The sequence below is a fragment of the Drosophila eugracilis genome, unplaced genomic scaffold (assembly GCF_018153835.1).
Source record: "Drosophila eugracilis isolate 14026-0451.02 unplaced genomic scaffold, ASM1815383v1 contig_2088, whole genome shotgun sequence".
Taxonomy (NCBI): domain Eukaryota; kingdom Metazoa; phylum Arthropoda; class Insecta; order Diptera; family Drosophilidae; genus Drosophila; species Drosophila eugracilis.
The window spans coordinates 5711925-5737782 of NW_024572964.1; the positions used below are offsets into that span (position 1 = coordinate 5711925).

At 40.3% G+C, this 25858-nt stretch overlaps 3 protein-coding genes across 3 annotated transcripts; 1 reads left to right on the forward strand and 2 right to left on the reverse strand.

Moving 5' to 3' along the window:
* Positions 1-13: 13 nt before the first annotated feature.
* Positions 14-10723, reverse strand: LOC108107861 (putative uncharacterized protein DDB_G0268364). Its single transcript, XM_017215628.2, has 6 exons — positions 10510-10723; positions 10219-10322; positions 6842-7039; positions 2440-2684; positions 1096-2333; positions 14-731 (listed from the first exon to the last, which is right to left on the reverse strand). The coding sequence occupies exons 2-6, from the start codon at positions 10312-10314 to the stop codon at positions 709-711; spliced, it is 1800 nt and encodes a 599-aa protein (XP_017071117.1). The 5' UTR covers positions 10315-10322; positions 10510-10723; the 3' UTR covers positions 14-708.
* Positions 10724-17343: 6620 nt separating this feature from the next.
* LOC108108046 (serine/arginine repetitive matrix protein 2) lies at positions 17344-24037 on the forward strand. The gene is made up of 3 exons (XM_017215920.1): positions 17344-18326; positions 18381-22436; positions 22495-24037. The coding sequence occupies exons 1-3, from the start codon at positions 17638-17640 to the stop codon at positions 23519-23521; spliced, it is 5772 nt and encodes a 1923-aa protein (XP_017071409.1). The 5' UTR covers positions 17344-17637; the 3' UTR covers positions 23522-24037.
* LOC108108047 (cytochrome P450 307a1) lies at positions 23860-25847 on the reverse strand. Its single transcript, XM_017215921.1, has one exon. It carries the CDS (start codon positions 25791-25793, stop codon positions 24174-24176), a length of 1620 nt encoding a protein of 539 aa, XP_017071410.1. The 5' UTR covers positions 25794-25847; the 3' UTR covers positions 23860-24173.
* Positions 25848-25858: the final 11 nt, after the last annotated feature.

Consider the following 25858-nt stretch of genomic DNA (forward strand, 5'->3'; position numbering starts at 1 on the left):
AAAAAACACTTCATTTTTGATTTCCAATTATCCACAATTTTATTCGCTTCAAAATGTGTGTTTGTGTGTATATAGTATATATATTCATATAAAATGTACAAATTTCTCTTAGCTGTCGTTGGTTTTAGAATTTGATTATATCAAGATCAGATCAGCTTCAGCTTCTTTCTTAATTTACTATCAACTACACAAGACAATTAATTAATTAAAAATACGATAATAATTTATGTACAAAAATTTCCATCGGATTTATTCGTGTGTATGTGAAAACAAAACTGTAGACAATTCAAAAAAAACTGAAGAAAAAAAAACACTTAGAAAATTTTCAAAATTTCCTTTTTTTCACAGGATATTGCTTTCCGTTTTTGTGTTTGTTGTTGTTGTTGTTGTTGTTGTTGTTTTGGAATGTTATACACGCAGTTATTATAAAATATACAAATATGATATATAGAGAAAACGTTTTTAGAAGAAGGCCAAAAATGTTTAAAAGGAATATTTAAAACTTTTTGATTTTGTTTTGGTTTTTACGTTTACTTTTTTAAGCTGCTTTAATAACAAAACAAATCGAGACGACCTGGTTACAATTCAATAGATTCTTGGGGTTTAGTTTGGGGACATGATGACTCCTTCTCCTAGTTCTTCTCGTTCTACCCTCTCGTCGAGATTCGATTCGCACAGCAGCAATCACAGGCGTGGTCTTCTTGTTACTTAAACGGAACGAGGCTGGACGACTGTGGATACAAATTAACAATTTGTGATTATTAATTTGTGATTTAGAAAAAAATACATATTTATTCGGTGATTAATCTATATTTTTTCTCATTTTTATCAGGGATTTAATGAAGGTAAAATGCTGTCTAAAGATTAATTACATTTGCTAGCAGTAATTAATAAGACTATTAATTCTTAAATCTGGTTTAAAATTCAATCAATTTCAATTTCCAATCTTTGGATAAAAAACTAAGTAAAAAATGAAAAATGAGATTTAATTTCAAGTCTAATCTGTTTTTTTATAAATATTCATTAAATTGATTACGTTAAAAAAGTAAAAATTGCTAATTTAACATTTAATTTAAAAACAGAAAAAGTACTCACAGTGAGGTCGCTGGGACTCTTCAGGGGCAGCGGCTCCTCCCTCAATGGCCTGCATCATGGGCACCGGGATGCGGACAGGCTGGGCCAGACTACGGCCATAGACCATGCGTCCGAAGGGCAGCTGCTGGGGCTGATCGGGCATGGGCGGGGTCATGGTATCACGTGGCTGCTCAGGCAGGGGCTGCAGGATCAAGCGCTGAATGCGCATCTGGGGCACCTGCTGTTCCTGTGGCTGCTGCGGCTCCTGGCTGACTTCCTGGTGCTGCTCCTCCTGCTGATGCTGTTCAGGCTGGGTGGTCTGCTGTGGCTGCTGCACTGTGGTCTGGGCCTCGGTGGTGGCCTGTTCGGCAGAGCTGGAGACATCCTCATCACTGCCCTCGTTGGACTCGGCACCCTCTTCGGCGGCCAGACGACGCAGTTCATCGGTGATGCGATCCTCAGCCATGCGCTGGATGTTCCTGAGATCCTCGGCGGTGATGCCAACACGCTGCAGAGCCATTCCAAAAGGCATGGGCTGGATTTGGATCTGGGGAATCTCACGCTGCTCCTGACGCTGTTGCATCTCCTGGCGCTGCTGCATCTCCTGGCGCTGCTGCATTTCCTGACGCTGCTGCATCTCCTGACGCTGCTGCATCTCCTGACGTTGCTGCTGGGCGGGAATCTGGACGGGCACATCATCGGCCACATGGATCTCACGGAAGGGGATCTGCTGCATGTGAATACGCAGAGTCTGGACCTTGGGCATCTGCATCTCCTCGGAGGATTCCATGCGAGGGGCCTGGATCACCTGTGGTGGCATTGGTGGACGCATAGGCAGATGCTGGAATGGAGGAGGCAGCTGGCGGATGATGATGGGACCCTGCTGTTGCTGAGGCAATTGCTGGTGCATCTGCATGGCTGGAGGCATCATTCTCTGGGGCATATGGGTCAGAGGCATCTGATCGGGAATGCGTCCGAAGGGAATGGGCACACGCTGGAAGGGAATGAACATGGGCCTCAGTGGCTCGGCATCCTCATCGGAATCCTCTTCCTCCTGTTCACGCTGACGCTTGGCCTCCTTCTCTTCCTTTTCCTTGTCATCGCCGCCGTCGCAGAAGATCGAGATACGCTCGCCCGTGATGCGGGCCTTCTTTGGATCCGTGGTCAGGTTGACTCCGAAGGGCAGGGCAACCGTCTTTGAGGGCGAGTCGACGATCTCCTCGGCGTGCTTGCGCTCCACCACACAGTTCATGCGAGATCTGTAGAGAAAGTGAATAATTTTATAGAAATTAGAAATGTCATTAGGATATCTAACTAATAATAGTTTAAAATATTATTTTTTATTATCCATTTTTTGTTACTTACTTCTTGTTGTTGCGCAGAATGGCGGCAGCCAGGTCACTCAAGTCCAGCTCGAGCGGCATTTTGCCGGGGTACTTCTGCAGCTCATCGGTCTCATCGCTGTCGGAGTAGGAGTTATCCTTGTCGGAGTGCTCCTCGGTATCGTGGGTGGCTACAGTCTTGCGACTCTCTGGCTCCAGATTCTGCAGTTCGGAGTCATCGGATGATCCAGCAGCAGCGCCCAGCAGGGGTTCAGCACGGGGAAGTTCCTGAAAAGCAAAGATAATAATATTATTAAATAATATAATAAAATCAATAACTTTAAGTACTTATTTGCTTACGTCACTTCCTTAACCAAACAGCCCTACATCACCAACTCTTACTGAACCCCAATTTTCAGTCTTAGATCATCGTGTACGATTTTATATCCCCCAATTTTCCACCGTTTTGTCGTAAAATTGTCAAAGTTGTTCGAGGCCCTCAACTGAAACTGAGTTTCTGTTTGTTTTCGTTATTTTCTTGACTGTGATTTTTACTGGTTTTCTTGCCAGCTCTTCGTGCTCGAAACAATGAGGGGCAGAGACCCGACCCGGTGGCAGTCATCGCAGTCAATTGCCCGGCGGAGATGTGACCCCAACCTACATACTGGCTGGAAACCAAAAGTAAAATGCCATCGGAATAAACTTGTTGTTGCCGCGGCTCGAGAAGTCTAAACAAAACAACGAAACAGCCACGAAATTACATAATCGCACACTCAAACAAATGGCTATATCTGAGCTGTAACCGAGTGGATCGTGGCTAAGCAAAAATTCATGCCCAGCCACAATGGCCGCAGAAATAAACAAACGAAAAATAAATTTAAATTATATGAACCTCATTAATGCCAAGCCACGGCGAATGAGGGGGAGTTAGGAGTTGGGTGGAGTTAAAGCGGGATAAAGCTGATTTGGATAATGTTTTATATATCCGGTTTGTGGATGGCTTATTTTGCAGGTCACCGTGTACTTGACAAAAGATGTTGACATTGAACTGAGACGAGTTCTCTTCGGATTTCCTCTAGATGGTTGAGTTATGTATTTAGATTTTTAAAGATTCTTCAATGTTTTCATATAACAGGAAGTCTGAGTTTATAGAGCTGAAAGTTGGATGTTTGCCGTTCACTTTAGACGGAAAAGAAAGAACTTAAAATGGAAATTCAGAAAGGGGATGCTGTCGTGTATATTTTAAATATTTAAGATAATAACTAATTGCTTATTTTCTTTATGACTATTTTACTATCTCCAACTTCAAAAGTAATTTAGCGCTGTGACGAATGCCACAAAATTTCCACAGCTTCTCAGAAAAGCCGCACAAAAACCTGTCTATATGCAAAATTGACCAAAAACTGAGTCAATCTTGAGTCATGTGCTCTCCAACCAGGTGACACACAATCCGTAAATTTCACTTTAAAATCATATGTGTAAGAGGAAAACAGCAAAAAAGTAAGAAAAAATACAGAAAAAAAAATCAGCTGAAATCGAAACCAAACCCCAACCAGTTCGGCAAACAAGTTCGCTCGATTTGATTGTTTATTTTTCGCATTTGTAGTTGAATTTCAAGGCCAGTCGCGTCTGGAGATAAGATCTATTATAATACAAAGAGAACATTTGTCTGTCCCTAATTTTTTTATTGCGAGGGACATGTGGAGAATCGACTCGAGTCGCATTAAGATGACAATTAAATGATTACAAATTGAATGCTCTGTGCAATTAAAATGACAGACAACCGTCCGAACTCAGACGGTAGGCATTTAATTTGCAAAACTTTTATTTATAGCCCGCCGAATGACTGACGCACGTCACTCGCCGGCTGCAATTGTAATTCTAGAGGCGGCTCACGGCAATTTCTTTAGGGAAATCATCCATAAAAAAAATCCATTTGCTTAGCCAGCATAATAAGTTTTTCCTCTCTGTGCCTCTTCTTTCCAAGTGCCAAACGATTTTGCACAACAGCAGATAAATTATATTTACCTATATGCTGGCTGTTTGTCTGCCTGTATGTCGGTACATTACATAATCGTCAGGCCAAAAAGCATTTGCTGTGTCCCAAAAACAACAACAACAATAACAAAAAAAACCAAGTACGACAAACAAACTGAGAAAAAAAAAACGAAAGACTCAAGCGCGCAACTCGCCTTAAATGGCAAACAGTCAACGGCAAATGGCCAAAACCACAATGGAACTCCGGTCTTTGGTCTTCGGTCTTTGGTCTCTGAGAGCTGGCTGATGGCTTTTTGTTGGATGCTTGGGATGTTTGCCTGAAAGGTTGTTTTTCTCCTTTTTTTTTGGTCGGTACCAAGCGGCGCCAGCCGGCAAAAAGAAACCAACCAAAAAAAAAAGACACAAAATGACAGCAAAATTGCATTATGGAACGGCTGTTGCAAGCGATGGCCACGTGAGAAGATCTTCATCAGCAGGAGATATCAACGCCAGTGGAGGTGTATGGAATTGGATTTTGGAAGGTGGAGGATTTATTAACTCCGTTTGGATTCTGAGAAATACCATTAAGGTGGAGAGGCTTTTAAGATAAAGTGCATTGACTGCATTTCAAATCTTAAGGAAACAAAATTGTCTTGATGAAATGGCATTTTGAGATTTGCCTTTGAGAAAGCCTTTCATAATATTCTACCTTTATATGATAAATGTTACTGTTAAAAAAGCACGAAATTTGATATTATTTTTTCTAAAAAAAAAAGTAATTTATAGTGTACTTCAAACTTTAGTGCAACAATGGCTCATTAAGATTGCTGTGCAATTATTGGTAGCTTTCACTCTTATCCATTAAATCGCCGCACAATCAAATTAATTGGGATCATATATTCCCAATAATGAGCCTTTATAAAAAGGTGTACTTTAGGGGGTTTGGCTTTTTGGGTGATCACATAACAATTGCATTCAGTTCAGCAAGGGAAGTAGTATAGGGAAAAATCACTTTCACGATTTTCCGACCATCTCTAGTTGCAGCTGCTCTTTTAGCTGATGATCTCTGGCATTTTGGATGCCCCAGCAGCAGCAGCAGCAACAATTGCTGCGCCCACGCCCGGTTGAGTGGATTTTGGTTGTTGTTGTACGAATAGTCGTATCTTTGTATGTGGCTTGCAACATGTTTTGTTACTACTGAATGCTGCTGCTGCTGCTGCTGCTGCTGCTTTCACTTTGTCTGGCATTTGATTCGCAATTGTTTGCTCTCTGGTTATTATGTCGCAAGCTCCAAAAGCGAACTCCACCATTTTGGTGTCCACTTAAGCGTCAAATTATGGGAATTTCGCTTGATTGAATTTATCGTTGCATTCGCTGAGTTTGTTCGTTCATTCGTTTACATAAGCCATCTGCACATCGGGTTGAATAACCTGATTACCGATCATTATAAGCTATATGTTTGTATAATTTGTTTCATTTTGCACTTTCCATATCGGCTAATTGAATATTGATGACACGAATGCAAATGATACGACCGTAAGTCATTAATTTTGAATTATGCTCTTTGCCCAGTCATCCAATCATCAATCAGACTTTTTTTTTATATCCATAGTTTTATGGTGTGTCTATATCTTTTTTTATAATGGCCATTTGGTTACGGTTACATGCGTGAAATTTCTCAAGGAAGCTAACAATTGAACATTTGTTACCCGCTGTTACATGTGAATATGCGAAATTGCTATTGAGGTGCTTATTCAATCAATTTGATTGAACTGGCAGTTATGTGGCAAGATTTGTGTATAAGAAAATGTCCAGGAAACACTTAACTCTACTTTACGGCCAAGCAAATGTGCCAATAATTGTATCAGCTGTTAGTTAGACAGGTCAATTTTCTCAGTGGCTTATAAATTTTAGATTTAGTTCAGCTCGTAAATGATTTAACATAGCTTTAAGTTATATATTAAAACCTATTAAAACTATTAACCATTAAACTTTCTAGTAAAAACTGTTTACTTATTTACCAAACCGAATTCCCACTTAATGGAAAGCTAATACGTGTACATATATATCTCATATCATATATCGTGTTTAAACACACCCCTTACAGTGCCTGTCACAAGTATGCGATACCATGGACCTAATAGCGCGTGCAGTCAACAACATTTCAGGGAAATTACAATCAAATCCACACGAACGGCGAATATATTTTCGGCTACCTCAGATTAAACCTACATTTTCCGGTAATTATATTTAATTTGGCTTAATATTCCAAGTTTTTTTGGGAGTTCACTCCAATCTGTGGCGTGTGCAGCCAAACGATGCGGGCCATTATTACCCAACTATATAATTTTGAAGCCCAGAGCCCGAGCACGATACCAATCTGCCATAGCAGCGGATCATTGAAGCACAACGGATCGTTGAGATTGGCATATCGGTATATATATATATGTATAATATTTTGGACTTACCTTGCCCACCTGCTGCAGAGTTTCGAGCATCAGCTCCTTTTCCAGCACCGAATCGAGGGCCTGAACCTGATCACACGAGGCCTTGGCCTGCAGATAGGATGAGGCCAGGATGAAGGATCCCAGAACGAAGGACGACACGATGATGGTGAAGGCGGTGATCTTGGCAATTTTCACCGAATTCGCCTGACGCTTGTAGGCCTAGAAAAAGTACAAAAATATAATATTAGCCATTAGGTTTATCGCTGCACATTCAGATTTAGTTTTTTTTGTGTATGAAATTTAATATTTCTACGTGCTCTTTTGTCTATGACCTCTCAGTGTGTCAGTTTTTTGTTTGGGGGTCAGGTAAAAGCGTCGACCTTACTCCACAAAATACTCTTTAACATGACCAAGCACGTTTTCCCCTTCAAAATTTTGAAGTTTTAGATATAGTTTAAAGATGTGCTAGGTGCAAAAAGAGTTACTAGCTTATTTACAGAAAAGTTAAGTCTTCTAAAAGATGGATCATGCATTTTGTTTTTAAACAATTTGTTATCGATGATTTGAAAGTGCTGTGATTCAAAAGTAGAGTAATTTCTAGGTGACTTTGTACTTTAATCATTAAGAAACTCAGCCGTCAGCTAAAAGGCGAGAGACATGAGGTAATAAACAATAAGTGATTGTTAAGCGCATTTAAGTTTTTTGGCAAGTGCCTCAATCAACTAAACTGCGTCTTAGATCATCGCAAATATTTGACTTTGCCAGCAGATTTTAGCCGTGACTAATATGTACAAAAGCTTTCCGCGTAAGGTGCAAAAATTTACAGGTTAATGCAAAAAGCCGCAGCATAGGAATATCAACAAAAATGTTTGGATTCCGCATTTGGAGCCCACGATTACGTAACAGGAAACCCCAAGCCGAAATTGAGGAAATGGCAGGCCCAAGAGAGAAAACTGAAGACGAAGACACCGAAGTGTGGGTGCAGTCAGGTGAGGCAGCTTTTTCTCGGTTATATCTATATCTTTTTTTCGAAATGTGCAATGTTTTTTTCTTGTTTTTTTTTTTAACACCTTTACGTGCGTGGCTGGTGTGGCCCCAAAATGCAGTTGCGAAAGTGAATTGTGAGTGAGCTACGATCGGAGTGAGTGATCATCATCATCAACACCAGGCAAAGTGAAGTGGAAGTGAATGGATCGCCTGGCACTCTATTTTTTACTCTACTCTACTTGATGAGGTTTTAATATTATTTTTTTCTTTGTTTTGTGAAGATTTTTGTGCAGACAAAAGACTTGAGCGACAAACCTGATGATTAAAGTTAAAAAATCCCATCTGTGGTTGGTTTTGAGTGTTGGTTTTTGTGTTGTGGCGAGTGCGGGGGAAATAGAGAAAATTTCATATTGTCAATCACGGTTTCGGGTTCGGTTTTTGTTTTTAGTATTTTTTTTTTTTTTTTTGGTTTTTTGCATTCACAACCAAATGAAAGAAAAACGATTTTTGTGGTTTTTGATTCGAGTGTTGGGCACACAAACACACACACATATACCATGATATTAAGGGAAAAGTACATAAAAAACAAGAAAAGACAAAAAGTTAATGAGATTTTACTGCATTTGTGTGGTGTCGCTTAATAATACTTGAGGTAAAAACCTAACACTTATGACTTAAACGTAAATAATGCACAAAAGGGAAAGCTTTTGGTCAAGGGTCGATTTGTGAAGGCTAGGACAGAGCTATTGACGTATTGAGTAACTCATTGATTGATGGATTGAGTTATTAGAAAGGTCAGGCCATAGGCTCTATATTAAATCAAAGTCGTTGGCTTTGTTTTTAATCTATAAAATGTATATAGTAGTGCATAATTATTTTTACTGCCCATCAGAAAGATCATCTTAAATATATAGTTTTTTTCATTAAAAATAATAATGATGATAATTCATTTTACTGATTTTAAAAGCTGATCGTTTTATGCCTAATGGCTTTTCTAATGGCTTGGCTTATGGTCACAAAGACGTATTAAAAGCGTTTAACAATGCAACAAAAAATGCTAATTATACAAATACTTCATAAATACATTCATTAAACAGTGCTTTAAAAATGTATCTATCCTCTTGCTCTTTACTATATTTACTAGATTAAATAATTTCCATAACGCATAAATATCTTTTTAATAAGTTTTTAAAGCTTCTAACTCCACTTTTAGTACCTTAACCAATCAGGTTTGCCGCATTTGTGCTTTGGGGTTAATGGAAGCGGCCACTTCAATTGAGCCTGTTAGATAACTATTTGCTTTCACTGTACTCCGCTGGTAAGGCGATGATAATGGAAGGGGAAAACCCTCGCGTGAATGGAACCGCACAAATCATTTTATGGGTGATGCGGATGCTGACTGTTGAATGCCAAATGCAAAACTTACAGTGCAATTTATGCAAATTTTCATTTATTTTTATTTTAATTTTACCCCCACACACACACTCTCAATCACACCCAGAGATCTAATAAGTATGGTTATATATATATATATATGGCAGGGAAAACAAGTTGAACAAGTCAAAGTACTCGGCGATGGCGCAGTCTATATAGATATGGTATTTGTTTAGGTTTGCGTTATTAGCGTGTCGTGACTATAACATTAGAGCTCTCCGAGATTGGGATTGAGGCGGATTTCTATTTGTCCAACCATATCGGATACACAGATCCATTCACACCTTGCCGAGAAATGAATACCAGTATATGGATATATATATATCTTGTATCTTGCAGATACGAATGAGTATACGATGGACTATCCCAGGGAAATGTCAAGCCGCAGAAAATTGTCAAAGCCGCTCACGTTGCATGCGATTCCCTCTCGGCTGTCAGACAATAATAATCATTTTTAAAATTGCACATTAATGGTGGGGGCTGTGCAAATTGCTTATGCATGCAATGCAGACTGATTTGGTGAAAATGCAGCTCACGTTTGCAACTGCTTGCAGAAAAGAGTCCGCATTGCGCATACGCTCTGTTGTCCGCCAGCGGATGCAATAAGTCAAAGGGTGACCCTGGCATTTTCTAACCCACTTGGCTGCCGACCAATCAACGTTCAACGGGTCAGTTAAGCTAGTAGAAATAGTAACTGCGCAGAAACAAAAAATGTGGATCTGTTTTAAAAGATCACTTAGGAATTTTTCTAAGCTCATTAAAACTTTTAAAAGCTAAAAGATGATTTTTTAATCATATACGCAGTTATTAACAAAAATATTTATCGCTATTTCTGATTTTAACATTTTTTCGGTACATAGCCGTAATTACCGCAAATAATTGCCGTACAAAATGAGGAATTTTGCTTGTAATTAGTTTCGCCATTTGTCACACACAAAGAGAACGCTTCGAACATATCAAAGCTTTACTGTACTCACCGGTGGCGGTTCGCTGGCGGTGCTGTAGACCTCGCTAGCCGCATAATCAGGCTTCATTTGCACGGTAGCCATCGAGACGGTATCCTTCTCGGTCATCTATAGCACTACAAAATAGTGGGGAACAATCGGTTAACTCTCTTAAGGACTTGAAATCCACGTAATATTAATTTCCAAGCAAGGATAAACTGATGGCAAGCAAACAGTTCAAATTTTTCACTTTATCCACACTTCATCACTTTTCACTTGCTTTAGTAATATTCAAAGCATATAGTTTTATATTCCTTCACTTACGTAGAGGATTTTCCAAATATTGGACAAAAAGTAAAAGGAATTTCTTGGTACGTTTTTAAGCAGCGGGTTTGTTGGTTGTTTTTTTTTTTTTGAAAAAGTTGCCTGACCAACTTTTCAGCAGGAGGGATTTTTGGCCTCTGGAAACTTTGGATTACTACGTCTTTGTTGTACGACTGCCACTCGCCGTCTGAAGCCACAAACGCGTTTCATTTCAGATTTGTCTACCAGATTTAAAACTTTTTTCAACGCGACTGCGGCTGCGACGCCGGCAGAGCGGCTTCTCACACACACCAACAAACCGAAAGAGACAGAGACAGCAGCTGCATGATCAACACGAAGCTGAAATACGAACAAAAACGAACGAAAAACAAAAGTTTAAACTACAAAAAATAAGAAAAATATATCAACAATAACACTCAAGCTGGCTGGCTGGCTTACTAATACAATTGTGCTACATTCATGGGAGCTTGGGTACAGTGATACTTCACGAAGTGCAAACTTTTGAAGATAACTTTGCCTTGAATTGCCTTATTTGTTATAAGCAAGTTACCACTTATTTTAAGAACATTTTCATTTATTTAACTTTAACTTATTATAGTCCATCTTATCGAGTAACTACTCCACCTTTTGGAAGCCCAGCTCAGGTATAGAAAAAGCTTTCGGCTGATGTGGACTTTGCAATTGAGCTACACACGTGATTGTGCGTTGACGCTGACCAATTAGCTGAATGTGAATTAAATTGAATTTAAAAATAAAATTATATTAAATGATTTAATAGTTTGTGTACACACACAACTATAAATAGAACCAAGCGGTTCGTTAGGCATTCCCGCAATTAGAAGCAGCTAATGTGGCTCAGAGGCAGAAACATATAAGCTAAGTTAATACCAAGCTAACAATATGCCCCATTGATATGTAGGGTATGTACTCCACATATATATACAAGTAGAGTATGGAAAAAAAGATCTCGCGACACACTAAAAAATTAAAGGTACTCGCACAACTCCGCCAACACACACACACACACGCACACACTCTCGTATATTAACAAACGATGTAGACCTCGTATAACTTGCTCCCCGACTTAAAAGTTGCTGGCTGCAACTTGGTTGTTGCCGTTGTTGTTGTTGCACCACTTCAAGTTGCTTACGAAAAAAAAAACATTACGTTTTTTTTTGTAGTATTTTTCTGTAATTTTTCCATTGTGATTGTAGCTGGCCAAAGCGTTGCACTTGCCCAAACACAGATGCAGAATACCTGGGCACTAGTTATGCTATATAGTCGGCCGACGATCATCTTGATTGCTCGAACAGCTGCCGCCGCCTGCTGTTTGCTTGCATTGCCCATTATTTTGAACAATTCTGGGAATCGCTTTTAATACAAATAATAAATACCAAGTCTGGTCTTGATTGATAAGACTTTCGATGCTCTGTATGTTAGTTCTGTTAGTCGGACATTGCTCATACGCCATGTTGTCCGGGAACCAGTTTCATTTTTTTTTTGTTTTTTGATTTTTTGTTTTGATATTTACCTTCTCCATGGCTTTGAATCATGCTAGATGCTCGTTTATTATCTATTTTTTTGGTGACCCAACAGTGGACCCGCCTCGGGTTACATAACCAGCCGAAGATCTGTCTTTCCGACTCTCTTCGTTAATTGCATAATTCCTAGGGTTTATGATTAAAATGTCACAAGCCAACGAACCAACAACGGGCAACCTACGAAATATAAAAACCTCGCTTCAAGTTGGTCAAACTCAAGTGATTAGTCAATAAAACGAAGTGGCTTTCTTTGTTTACGTTTATGTTTATCTTTATGTTTATGCAACATGAAAGTGGAGATGGGCTACAGCATCCCTCTAATTGCGATCATCCCACAGCTAATCCAATGGCTTTTATTTAGTTTTTCTTTCACTTCTTGCTACCACATTATTAATTACTGTATTTTTTTTTGCGTTTGTCTTTTGGGTCCCCTAATTTGCATGGCACAATGAACAACCAAATTAATTTCTCATTGCATCACTGATTGTGCGATCCAATTGAAAATGTGGCTTGGAAAGGTGGAAAAGTAGGTAAAGCTGCTGGTTTTCTATAGATACTATTACAGCAAAACCTAGCAAAACAGCATTCTATTTCAATGGAAATTCCAAACTGAAACTTTCAGGTTCTTCAAAACGAAGATGATATTACTAAAACAGATTAAATATTAATGTTCTCTGCCTTAGCATCTTATTAACCTTTCCCTTAAATGGACCAGTATTTATAATATATAACTAGCGACTTCTAGTTCTTAAGAAATATTTGTAGTTTAGTGCAAATAAGTCTTTTTAAAGTAAACAAAATTAGAGCTGTGTATATATACTGCGATATTTATTTATTTACCCTAAGGTTCGGAAGCTTTAAAACTTTACGATCGGGGATTTTTCGCCGAATATAAACACATATACTGAAGCTAAGCTTGATGGGAAAATAAGAGAGAAAGATGCGCTTAGCTAGACTCGCAAATTGCGACCCGGCTTTGGATTTTGGCTCCGTCTCCGGCTGGAACTACTGCGAATTTACTGGCCTGGCTAAGGGGTTTAAGGGGAATGCCGGGTGCTACCAGGTACCAAGCGGCGAACTGGCACCGTCTTAGGCCTGGGAATTGTGTAAAATGAATACAGAAAAAAAAATACAGAAAAACAAACACATAAAACACAAAACTAAAAACGAGAAAAATGAATGAAAAAAAGCAAATTCAATGCAGGTATCGGACGGATACATGCGAGTATCTCAGAAATACAATGCGCCGGTGCCTAATAACTGAACACAAGTTGATTTCGAGTGTCTATGTGCAAAATAAAATCAAAACAAATCACAAAAAGCTCATAAATAATAGCCACACACAAATGAACAACGGCAGCGACAACAACAAAGGTTTTCGGTCGTTAGCGTAGTTCGCCATTTTGGACTGGCTAAAATTAGCTAATAACGATAAAAAAAATGGTAAACAAGAAAACCAAAATAAACCCAAAAAGTTACAAGCATATGAAAAGCAGAGGGAAATGCAAATTTTTGCTGATTATCTTGAATGTTGGAATATATAGCTATTTGATTTTAACTACATTTTTGAAATATTTCCTTATTATACATTTTATTTGTAAGTTAAATTTTTTAAGAAATATTTTATAAATTTGAAACAATAGTTTTCTCTTAAAATTACAATCAGCTATCATTTAAATATTAAACTTACTTTTTCAAATCTAAAAATAAACTTTGTTTAATAACCATACTCAGTTATTAACCCCATTATAAATCCACCTTACTTTCAAGAAGGTTCTACTATAAAATTATACAGTATTCGCTTTAGATTCCACTTCATTTGCTTACAACTTTTCCCCACTCAATTAGTGATCCCAACTTCCTAGGCCCGCAGCAGATATTTGTATCGCATTTGATGCGAGTTGGTCACGGGAGAGTGAACGAAGCAGTAATTACAATTGGATTTCAAATGCTTCAACGATTGCCGAGGGGATTTTATTTAATTTTTCATACGTGTTCTTCCATATACAATACTTTAGTATACTATATATGTGTCTCTCAGAGAAACTGCGTTCTTAGAATTAAGCATCTTTGCCCCGCTTTTTTGTGCCTGCTATATTGGAACGAACGTGGGACCGACGATTAACACCTCATCGTTAGAAACTAAGCTCATCCGGAGTTACTTGTCTTGAAAGCTGCCCCTCAAGCTCTTTATCATCCTTATGGCAATGGGATGTGATGAAAGCATGCCCAAATAAATTAAGCCAATTTGGGCAGGAACAATAGAAGTTTTTTGTATGCCTAGCAGTCCGTAAATTGACAGAGATCTTCATTTGTGTTGTTCGTGTTTTCCTCTCTGTTTCTCTAAATCTGCCAATTAGCAACGCTTACAGGTGTGTGTACCTCTGGGTATACAAAAATATATAAATTATCATGGACATAAACGGATATTGTTATGGATTCTGGCATACCCTAGCTAAGGCTACCATGGGCTTTGGTTTGATTACCAAACAAATATTGTTTTTACATTTTTTAAAAAGCAAATCATTTTTGGAAGTTTTTTGACATTCTATCCTTATCTATATTTATATATGATACAAAATTACATAAGAGAAAACCCATAATGTTTTATGATCCTTAACTAGTTTCTAAAAGAGATTGCCTACTTTTAGGAGATATTTTCGATCGAGATCGATAAAAAATCGACACAAACCCAATCTTTTGTCATAAATCAACAATAAAATCGATATATATTATAGAGTATATCCACCATCGGCTAACTATCCATATCTTTCGCTTCTCAAATAACATTTTTCGTTAACACTGTACTCCATTGCAATTATCACATTTTTCGAATGCGGATTTGTAAGTTTTCTAGTTCAGCCAGCGAATGTCAATGACTCGTCATTGCTCTAAGCTTTTTGGATTGGAACTGCCGCTGTTTGAAGCGTTTACCGCTCTCATTTGTCAACGCCGGCATAACAGCTCCAAGTACAACTAAGTACATACAAAAGTGCCGCCCTCAATGCCCACGGAGCGTTGCGCTTTTAACGCTTCTCAGGTATTAATTGCCGTCCAGATCACGAAAATATATATATGATCGTAGAAGAAAAAATTAACTCCATTTGTAGCCGTACATATTTGGCTTAATGCGGTATTTAAAAATGTTAATTGAAAAGAGTTACGGTAATGAAGGAAGCTCCGTTTTGTAGGTGTGGGTTACTTAGGAAAGTGATTTATGAAAGTTTTCAAGGAGAAGAATGAGATATGCTTGGAAAAGTAGATTTTAACCGGGTTACTTTATTAAGAGGAGTTTAAGGATATGAATAATCAATATTTATCAGATCACTATAGATTATTTACCTATATTTCACAGATCATATACGATAAGTTGTTTTACATTTTGTACGGACACAGGAAGTTATCAATTGATTAATGATGCACATCGACCTTAAAGTAATTTGTTTTGGAAGTATCGTTAAGGGGTTTTGTTATACCCTTTTCTTTAAAAGGTATACTATATATCATCTTCTTCCGCATAAAAACCTTTGTCCCTCCTTTATCCCCATTTGATCTTCAGGACAAAGCAACCCCAAAGATACTATACTGTCCAAGGCTTTCGCACCCAGGTGCCAATTTTGAGAAGTCTCGTGGTCACCAATGTACCGTCGCATGAAAATCCAAAGTCAAAGCCCTGCCTGAAGACACAATGAGTTTTGTACGTAGGTTTAAGTCAAATGTTGCTCGGGGACATACAAGTTGATTTTTCAACATTCTCAAACAATGGTGGCACTTTTTTCGCCTTGTTTTTCATTGCGCATCCACTTAGCAGTTGAAGATTTTCAAAATGAGATAACACCTTACATTTTGGGATGGGTTTTTATTATTTTTTTTTTTTTGGCTGAGCTTTTGCCGGCCGACTTGACAAAGCTGAGAAGAAAACGATGGAAAATTCATTTCAAACGCAAGTTATTATGCCGGGCGTAATGATGGGGACAAAAGTGAAAAAGGTTAGGCGTGGGGCGCCACGAATTAATTTGCACCTTTCGCCTCTGTCGCAGCGCTGCAGCAGCGACGTTGACGTCGACAGATTTCGTGGCAGCGGTGAAAGTTGCACATGCAAATCTACAAAAGAAAGAAAAATTGCGAACGCTGTCGGCAATTAAAGGCGACTTTGTTGCACTGAGATGAAAATGCCACAGAAGTACGGTCTGCAATTAAATGGAATATGATATAGAAATTTAAATAAATAAAGATCAGATTTATCCATAGTTTAAAGATAAATGCCCAAATTACTTAAATTGCTTTGTTTATTAGTTATTATGACTTAAACCTTTTAGATAATGAAAAATGTGACTTCTTAAAAGATTTTTCCAAGCACTTATAAAGCTATATATATCAACCTCAGTCATATGATACAATGAATAAGCAATATTAAAGTCCATTTTACAAGTTAAAAACCTCTTTACAAATGTTGCGACCCTGTAAAGTGCACATTTACTTTTTGACTTACATAACTAAATATTTTTCTCAGTGCTCCGTAGCAGTATAACGTGACTGGAAAAGTGCAGCATCCAGAGCAGGCTGTTTTCATTTTTCGATGCATCTCAAAATGCCAGATGGAAACTTTTCCGTCTTTTTCAAATCTCCCTTAACCGACGGGCAATGTCATAATCTCTGCGTATAGCGGGGTTTTCCACGATTCGCTTGACTTATCTGCGAGCCTATTGTATATATATATATATATATATAAATATTTAGTTACTGTGTTTATGTTTGTTTAGCGGGCACAACGGTAATCGTAATTTGTCATTTATTTGCACTTCGCATTTGAGTGATTGCCGCTCGACATTAGGAGGAAGCGGAAATAAGTGCAGTCAGCAGCGGTAAAATGCGTTGGGGTGTTTGATTGCATTTCACATAGCTACTAAAACTCTTCGAGCATGTAAAAGTCCGTTGTTAGGAAAACATTAGTTGATTAACTTTAAATTTAAATTTACGTTGCCATATCGTCATTGTCAGTGTGGCAACGCAAAAAGGGCACCTGACTTATCGATAGTCTACTTTCAGGGTGGTGAGAGTCGTAATCGATAACATCTCATACTTGCGTTAAACTACTTTAACTATTTGTCGATGTCTACTTATTATCTATTGTCCATTTATAAATTACTAATTATTTATAATTATAAAAGCTTGGAATACCTGCTCATTAATAGACGGTTCGAATAAGTGGAGCAAAATGGTACTTTTCAAGCGCTACCTCAGGGTTGGTCGAGAGCATTTAGTTTTCATACCGTTTCAGTATCTGGTAACACTGAAGTCAGCTCTATTTGGTTTTTCATGATGGCATAAACATTATACGGAAACGTACATGAAACCGCAAACGCCGAGCTGGTGCACTGTTGCAACCGACGAGGACGTCCGCCCGCGCCGCCCAATCGATATTACCACTCGGCGAGGGAAAACGTAGCGTGGAAACTCAGCAACGCGGCGCCGCCATTGAGAAAGCACAGAAAGAAAAGCGTGTGCTCCCGCAAACAACAAGAAAAAATCAACGAAAAGGGAGTGGAGTGAGGGGAAAACCGATTTGAGGTCGCCGGATGTGAAAATGTCGCAAGCAGCTGGAGGAATTACCACTGAAATGGAGGAGTCAACAACAGGCAAACCGCCGGAGGATCTCCAGGACAATGACACCAACAGTCTGGAGCCGGGCGAAGTAGTGACCCCGCCCCATGATGATTCTGAAAGCCCCGCAATAAAGAAGCATCTTTCCAATGACTTGGTAATAAGCAAAACGCTAAGAAAGTTATCAGGTTGTATACAGGAACAGTCTCGCAAGGAGAACGGCTCTTTGGGTACACCAAAAAAACAAACCGAAGAGGCTGACGATAGTGAAGGTCTTTATTCGGAATCGGATTCCTCTGGGGAAGATCTCAAGAATGTGGAAGATGTGCAAAAGGCTAGGAAGGAAAAGCAGGAAGAGGCTGCCGCGGCGTCCCTTCCTCAAGCCCCACCAACCCCTTTTGTAGGTATTAATCCACTTAGATTTCACATGAGAGCCCCTTGCTTTGACTTCCCCCGCATGGGCTTCATGCCCCGAATGGGCAGAGGTGGACCAAGAGGCATGAGACCTCCTTTCTTTGGGTGCCCGCCCATGCAAAATCATGTGGGAGCACCCATGATTGGTGGTTTGCCAACTAAAGGACCTCCGACGGGAGGCTATGGACCACAGAACTCGTTAGGACCTGTAAGTAACAGCAGTTCAGATCGCCCCAAGATACCCCAATCAGAAGTTGTGTAAGTGACTACCATAGTTATATTAGGAATCAAGGTATAACCATTTAATTTCAGGTGGACAGCCCTACAACCGCCAGTGTCTTTTGTTTTCAATCTGGTTTCCGGGTGCTCTAGTTCAAAGCATGATAATTGTGGGAGTAAAGTAGAAAATGCTGTTAACAAATCCAAAGGAGACCCTAGCGAAACAACGGATAAGTCCATTAAACAGTTAACTGAATTGGATCGATCCAGGGGCAAAACCAGGGATAAGTCCCAGCACAGCGATGGGAAAAGCATAGATAGAGGAAAAGCTAAAGAAAGATCTGCGGACAGGAATGAAACCCGACGGAAAACTAGGGAGCGATCAAAGGAAAGGGATTCAATCAGAGGAAAGAGGAGTGAAAAGTCCAGGGACAAGGACTCAAATAAAGTAAAAACCAGAGAAAAGTCGAGAGAAAAAGATTTAGTTCGAGGAAAAACTAGGGAACGATCACAAGAAAAGAATAAGACAAGAGAAAAACCGAGGAATACATCCATGGAAAAAGATCAAGCTGGAGGTGAAACTAGGACGTTTGAAAGGAGAAAATCCCGAGGCAAAACAAAAGACCGATCCAGGGAGAGAGATAGAACTAGGGCGAAAACACCTCAAATATCACAAGCCAGAGATCAAACCGGGCGAAGGACAAAGGACAGAGACCCCATCAGAGCAAAATCAAAGAAAAGGTCCAGATCCAGAGAGATACGTCGAGAAAAGCTAGACGAAAAAGATAAGAAGCGAGACTTATCTAAGGAGAAATCGAAAGATAAATCGAATAATCATACAGAGAAATCTAGGGATAACTATAAGGAAACGCACGAGGAACACCGGAACCAAAGGCATCGCGAAGGATCCAAAGAAAAAGGCAGAAAACTATCTAAGGAAAGATCGGAAGTAAAGCAAAATACGAATGTACTAGAAAATGCAAAGGAAAGGGAAGCTGATCGTAAAAAAGACCTGTCTGGTCAATTAGACGAATCATTTGACGATGGTTCACAAGGGAACCGATCTAGAGAAAAATCGACAACGAAGCGCTCAAAAGAAAGCGGCACTGAAAAATATAGGGAGCATTCAAGGGAAAAACCCAAGGAAAGGACGGATGAAAAAGGCAAGAACCTTTCAAAAGATAATGATTTTAAAAGTCTCACGGAAAAGGGTTTGGAGGGGTCCAGAAGAGCGCATGATAACACCAACAAAAATGCCGTCGATATAGACAACTCGAAGAAAAAGAGTCAGGTGCCTTCCTCTTGGGATACCAGAGAAGGAACACCACCAACGACGCCGCCCCAAAGTGAACTCTATCAAACTCCAACTAATGAAACCTCGAAACCCAAGGGTTACGATATATTCGCTGAATCACCTCCAAGACCAAACACTGCCGTTACACTACCAGCTGCACTTATCGAAAGGAGTAATACGCCCCCATTAAAAGCTAGCCCAGTTGCAGTTCCTATTGCTAAAACATTAAAGTCCAAAAAAATGGATCCACTGCTTAAGGCCAGCGAGATTCACAGTAGAATTGGCGCCCTGCTTGATGATAGTGATTTACATTTGGAGGCCTTATTGGCTACCAAGGAGCAGCTGTTACGAAGGACGAATGAACACAAGGAAAGAAAAGTGGCGCCGAAGGAGATAAAAACTGAGTATCTGTCAAATTCTAGCTATAGCAGATCTGATGTTAGTAGGGCAGAGGTGGATCATCACAAAACTCAACCAAGACATCAAAATCCGTTCAAGCGTGAATCAGTATTAAGCGGGAGAAAATCTCACTCGCGTCCCTCAAGCAAGGAGAGGCGTCTTCAAAGAAGAGACAGTGAAAGTGAAGAGGATTGGGACAAAGAATTGGAACGAGAGCGAGATCAATCAATTAGTCATCAAAGTCGCTATGATGAGTACAAAGAAATCAGCATAAAAATTGAAAAGGATCTTACGCCTCCTTCTCAACCATCAGCCTTTTCTCTGACCACCATCAAAATTGAACGCAATGCCACGCCCCCCCGGTCAGCAGAGCAAGAGGTGCTAGTGAGAAATGGTGCAGTGGCAGCCAATGCCCCGCCACCATCTTCAGAGCAGGAAAGTCCTGATACCGATGACTACATTGACAACTGGGAAAACGACGACTCCATGGCCAGTATGCCGAAGAACGCCCCTCCTGCCACTCCAACACCTGCTCCCAACCCCAAAAAGCTTCTCCCACCACCAGCTACTCAATTTAATGACGATGATGATGATGAGGACTCGAATGCCTTGTGGAATGCCAATAGCACGCCACCTCCTCGAGCGAAAGAATCGAACCTGCCAACAAGCAATATCCATGAGTTATATGATAAATTCATGAATATAATTAAAATGTCTAACGATGATAAGGAGCAAGAACCATTAGACACGTCTAAGAACAGTTCATTAAGTAATTCCACTGCCGAAGAAAGTTCCTCGGGTACAGAGACATCCTCAACAAGTAGCAGTAGTAGCGGAAGCGAGGAGGATTCCAGTTCCGAAGACGATGATGCCAATGAAAGCGCCTCGGATGAGGAATCCCTCGCGGCATCAGGTAATTCCAATACAAACCAAGATGATAACCTTGGCAAAGAACAGCAGCAAAAGAAGAACAATGTTAGCAAAGATCTACGAAAACTGAAAAGCCTCGAAGACAATCTGGCCAGGATTCAGATGATGCGTGAAAACTACGATGCTGGTGATGAGATATCCGAGGAATTGCTCAAAATGGAATCCCTTTTCCTTATGCAGCGAAATGCAATAATGGATAAGTATCGCAAACAAGAACTGAAGAGTAGTGCAGGTGAAGATCAACAGTCAATGGATCAACAAGAACATGTGCAGCAAAAAGTGGAAGTTCAACAGTCTACCTTACCTGTGAACAATATATTCAATGCCAACCGGGAGGCTATTAAGCTTACAATTTCGCCTTTAAAACTAACAAGGAAATCGGCAATATTTGACAAGGATGAACCAGACCAACCGGAAACATCCAAACTTGCGTTGGAGCCTCCTCAGGCACCTCTGAAAAAGCCACCAAAGGAGATTGCCATCGTGAAACCCACCATAGTCAAGTCCCGGTCGAAGTCTAGGTCATTGAGGAGTCCACCGCCGCCAGAAGTAAATCGTCGGAGGTCTCGTTCGCGTTCAATATCCAGAAATAGAGCCCGCCGTCGTGGTTCGAGAGGCAAGTCTCGTTCTCCTAGCCCCAGACGTTGGCGCCCTCCATCGCCGAGAAGAGGTTCAAGATACACCAAGAGAGCAGAAACAGCCGGAGGAACTAAAATAGGAAGAAGTCACAGCAGGAGTCTATCTAGAAGTCGAACACGCAGTAGGAGTCCAAGTAGACGAAGACGTCCACCACCAATAGTTGGAAATAGAAAACGAAATTCGTTGTCTCCTATCCCATCTAAAACGGCTGGACCTCGGTCACCGCCTCCTTCCCGCATGCGTCGTTCACTTAGTCGCGACAGGGATCGTGAAAGGGAACGCGAACGCTTCTCCCGATCCCGTTCACCACTGCCCTTCAAACCACCATCGCCGCCAATGCGACGCAGTTGGTCCAAGACACGATCACCAACTAGAAGGAGATCGTTTTCCCGGTCTAGATCTCGCTCTATATCTCCCAGATCTTGCTTACCCGCAGACGTAGGCTTCATGAACTATTTCGAGGAGAACCAGGATATGGAAGCCGCTGCTTACTACTACAACATGTCTTTGATGCAGCAGGAGAATCAGGATATGGGTGATGGCTATGATGCATATGCCGCCTACATGGACTCTGCATACAACATGGAGCAAGCTTATGCACAGTACTCCGAAGATTATTACAATTATGGTGAATATATGGGTGAAGTTGCTTCTTCACCTCAGCCAACTGGATCGGTTCTCAGGGAACTTCCAATGGCACCAACGGTGCCCTTGGAAACGTATATGCCTATGGCATCTACGGGTACAATGCCAACGATGGCATCGGTGATGCCGGTGGCTGTCCAAAAGGGAAACGTTTTGGAGATAGTGCCCTCCAGCGAGGAAATTATAAAAACGGAGGATAACACACTGCCAGCTCCAACAGAAGAGCCAATGGAGGACACAAGGTATGCTATTTTCAGGAAAATTCCAAAATCAAATATCCTAACAATATATATTTTTTAGTAAACCTAAGCGGAAGAGCGTTAATTTCGTGGATAACGTGCTGCCCACTTACGAGAGCGACAACGAAGATCGCGTCGTCGTTGGAATGGCTGTGGAGCGCGCCCTACGAAAATATCAGGAGCGACGCTCCCAAGCCGCAGCCAAGCTACAACAAGTTCGAGAAGAATTGCTTGCATTGCCTCCGCCACCGCCGCCTCTGACGCCGAAGCCAGCCAATCTAGAGAAACCTGTATTGGTACAGAAAAAACCTAAGATGCGATACTTCCATTTTGATCCTTTCAAATGTGCAATAGTGAAGACGCACACAAGAATACTACGCCCGCCATTCGATCCAAAGCATTTTGCAATGCTGATGAAGACCGGCCGTTTGCCACAGATTCCGGTCGGATTCTTACGCCACCGCCCGCCAATAATTCCTGCACATGTGGATCCCGCAACGAGGGCAGCAATCCTCAAAGATTTCTTCAGCAAACATCCACCGCCGCCGCTATCTATGCCCATGTCTTTGTCGAATGGAATACCCAATTACCTGAGTGCGCCGCCGCCAATGCCAAGTGGAGCTGTTCTTTCTCCTGTACCTATTAATGTGCTGCCGCAGCCCATTCCCGTTTTGGATGGAAGTGGTTATCAGAGTTACCCTCAGCCGGTTGCCATGGTACCATCGCCAGTTCCGGTCCCTATTCCTCTACCAGTGCCGCTACCTGTGCCCGTGCCTGTTCCAACTAATCCTACGCCACCTCCTGCAACGATAGCTCCTTATTTCACACCACCACCTCTGCCCGATCTGCCATCTTTATCGGAACTGTCATCTCAATTCAATGTAAATTCGGTGCCCAATATTACGGAAATAATGCCAGTGGATATACTGCAGAAATTGGGACCACTGCCAAAAACGTTAGATGTAGATGATGGAGGAGAAGAAGCTAGTCCGGAAGATGCCGGTAACGATCTCAAGGAGGCTGAAGCAGATTCAGGCGAACAACCAATGGTGGATGTTAAGCCGCAGCTCCTTGTCGAGACCCAGTAGTAGATCCATCTTTGCATAGTTTGATTCTTTAGCCAATAGATTTGTTTAGATAATTCTCTTAAGTCATAAACACGGAAACCCTGTACCCTTACTTTAAGTTTTACTTCTTAAAAGGCTTGCTTTTAAATTTTTTTAATTGACCATTTTGTAAACAAATTGCATTTATTGATAGAAGTCTTTTTAGGTTTACTGAGCTCTAAGTTTATGTCATTTATACACGGTTCGACTTTGGTCAAGATCATTGATTTCTGAAAGAAAATAAAATTGTAAATAGTTCAGTGTGTTTAAGAATTAAACATGAATTACCATTCGGCATAGAGATTGAAAAACATTATAAATATATATATGAGTCATTTATTATAACGAAATTCATAACGAGTTAATCTAGCATTAAGCCCTCATAAGTCGAATGTATGTGAGATTTTTATAGTGTGGTGTGAAACTATAAGGCTTTGTGTGAATGTTATCGTACAAAATGCAGAAAAATGAAATAAAAACTACGTATATGCGTTAAAAGAATCTTTGAAATTAAACTCACAATTGAAATAGTTTTACTTTTCGATTTAGTCTTGGTAATATAGAATTTAAGGATGATCTTTTTAATTTATTATTAATATTTGTAAATGTCGGTTGTATTATATTATTACTAAATCTAAATATTTTCTCTGGGTGTCAGAACCAATGGAAAACATTTGGCAGGCAGTGCCAAACTCTCTGGACTAATCTTAATGGTTGATAGATCGTGACTGCTTATATTATATCTCTGCATTATGTTGACCAGGATGAGGAAACCAAATCCTCTGACCAAGTTCTGTCCAATGCAAGTACGTTTTCCGATGCTGAAGGGTAAGAAATGTGGAATATTCTTCCTTAGTTGGTACTTTTCCTTATCGCTTTCGATGCCCGAATCAGAGCCATTCGTATTTTTTGGACTTTTCTCATTCGGTCTTTCCAAAAACCTTAACGGATTAAATTCCTTGGGGCTAACCCAATATTTATCGCTTGTGTTTAGCACATAGTTGTTGATAAACACAATAGTGCCTTTTGTTACCCCAAAGCCAGAGATCACTGTATCCTCGGTGGCCACATGGGGGACAATTGGTGAGGATGAATACCGCAGTACCTCAAATATTGTAGCCATCGTATAGGGCATCACATTCATATCCAGTAAATTAATTTTTCTCTTTTCCTCCGATATAATGGCGTCGATTTCCTCTTGGATTTTGTTTCCTATATCCTGATACCTTGCTATATAGGCGAGTACCAGCATCACAAGATTTCCTACCGCCGAGTGTCCGCCAATGAAATCCTCCAGCATAAAAATAATCGTGTTTCTAGAGACATCTTTATCCTCAATGAGACTTTTTAGTAAGGCATCTGTAAAATCTCGATCCGGCTCGTCCAAATCGATGTTAAGCTCTCGGTTATTGATAATCCTCTCCATTATAAATTTCCGAATGGTCGAGGACCAGTTGATAATTTTATTAAGGTGTCGCTGATAGAAGGGATATAACCAGGGTAGAAAATCTAGTGGATGTCCTTGGTTGATCTCCCAGAAAATCTCATCGAAATACTGAACCATTTGTTGGAAGTTTAAATCATCATATTCAAATCTCAGGGAACACATGTACTGACTAAACATATTTCCACAGGCCTTGAGAATCAGAGGTTTCAGTTCAATGGGTTCTCCAGGGACCAGTTGTTTGCGTAACTCCTGATTCCAATGCTCCATTTCCTCGCAGCCAACTTGGGACATTTTCATGTAGAACGAAGACGATTCTCTGGGCGAGCAGTGACGTCTGGCGAGATTCCTCCTTTTTTGCTGTAATTGTGACCAATCACAGAGGGCCAATGAATTGCTCCTCTCGCCGCCAAATAATTTATGATACCGCAGAAAGTTCGGCCGTCCACTCATTACTTTGCCATTTTGATTCAAGACCTCTCGGATCAACTCTAGATTATTTACCACCAAACAGCGGGTGTGTCCAAAAGTCAGTGAGTAAATGTCACCGTATTGTTTGGCCAACTCAGTGAATCCCGCAAAGGGATTATCTCTATAACGATCCAGCAGATGTAGGTTGCCAATAATGGGCCATGGTCGGGGTCCTGGAGCTTGTTTAAATTTTTCACAAACTGTCCTATTTGTTTCATTTGAATTTTTGCTTTTAACAGCTTGAATAACTCGACGCTTGACTCCATAAATGATGAATATGTAAGACGTGACCACAGCACTCAGTAAAATGGACAAAACAGTATAAACCAAAAGAGACATCTTTTCGCGAGGTTCTTGAAATGTCGATGTACAAAACACAACTAACAATGACAAAGCGAATCACT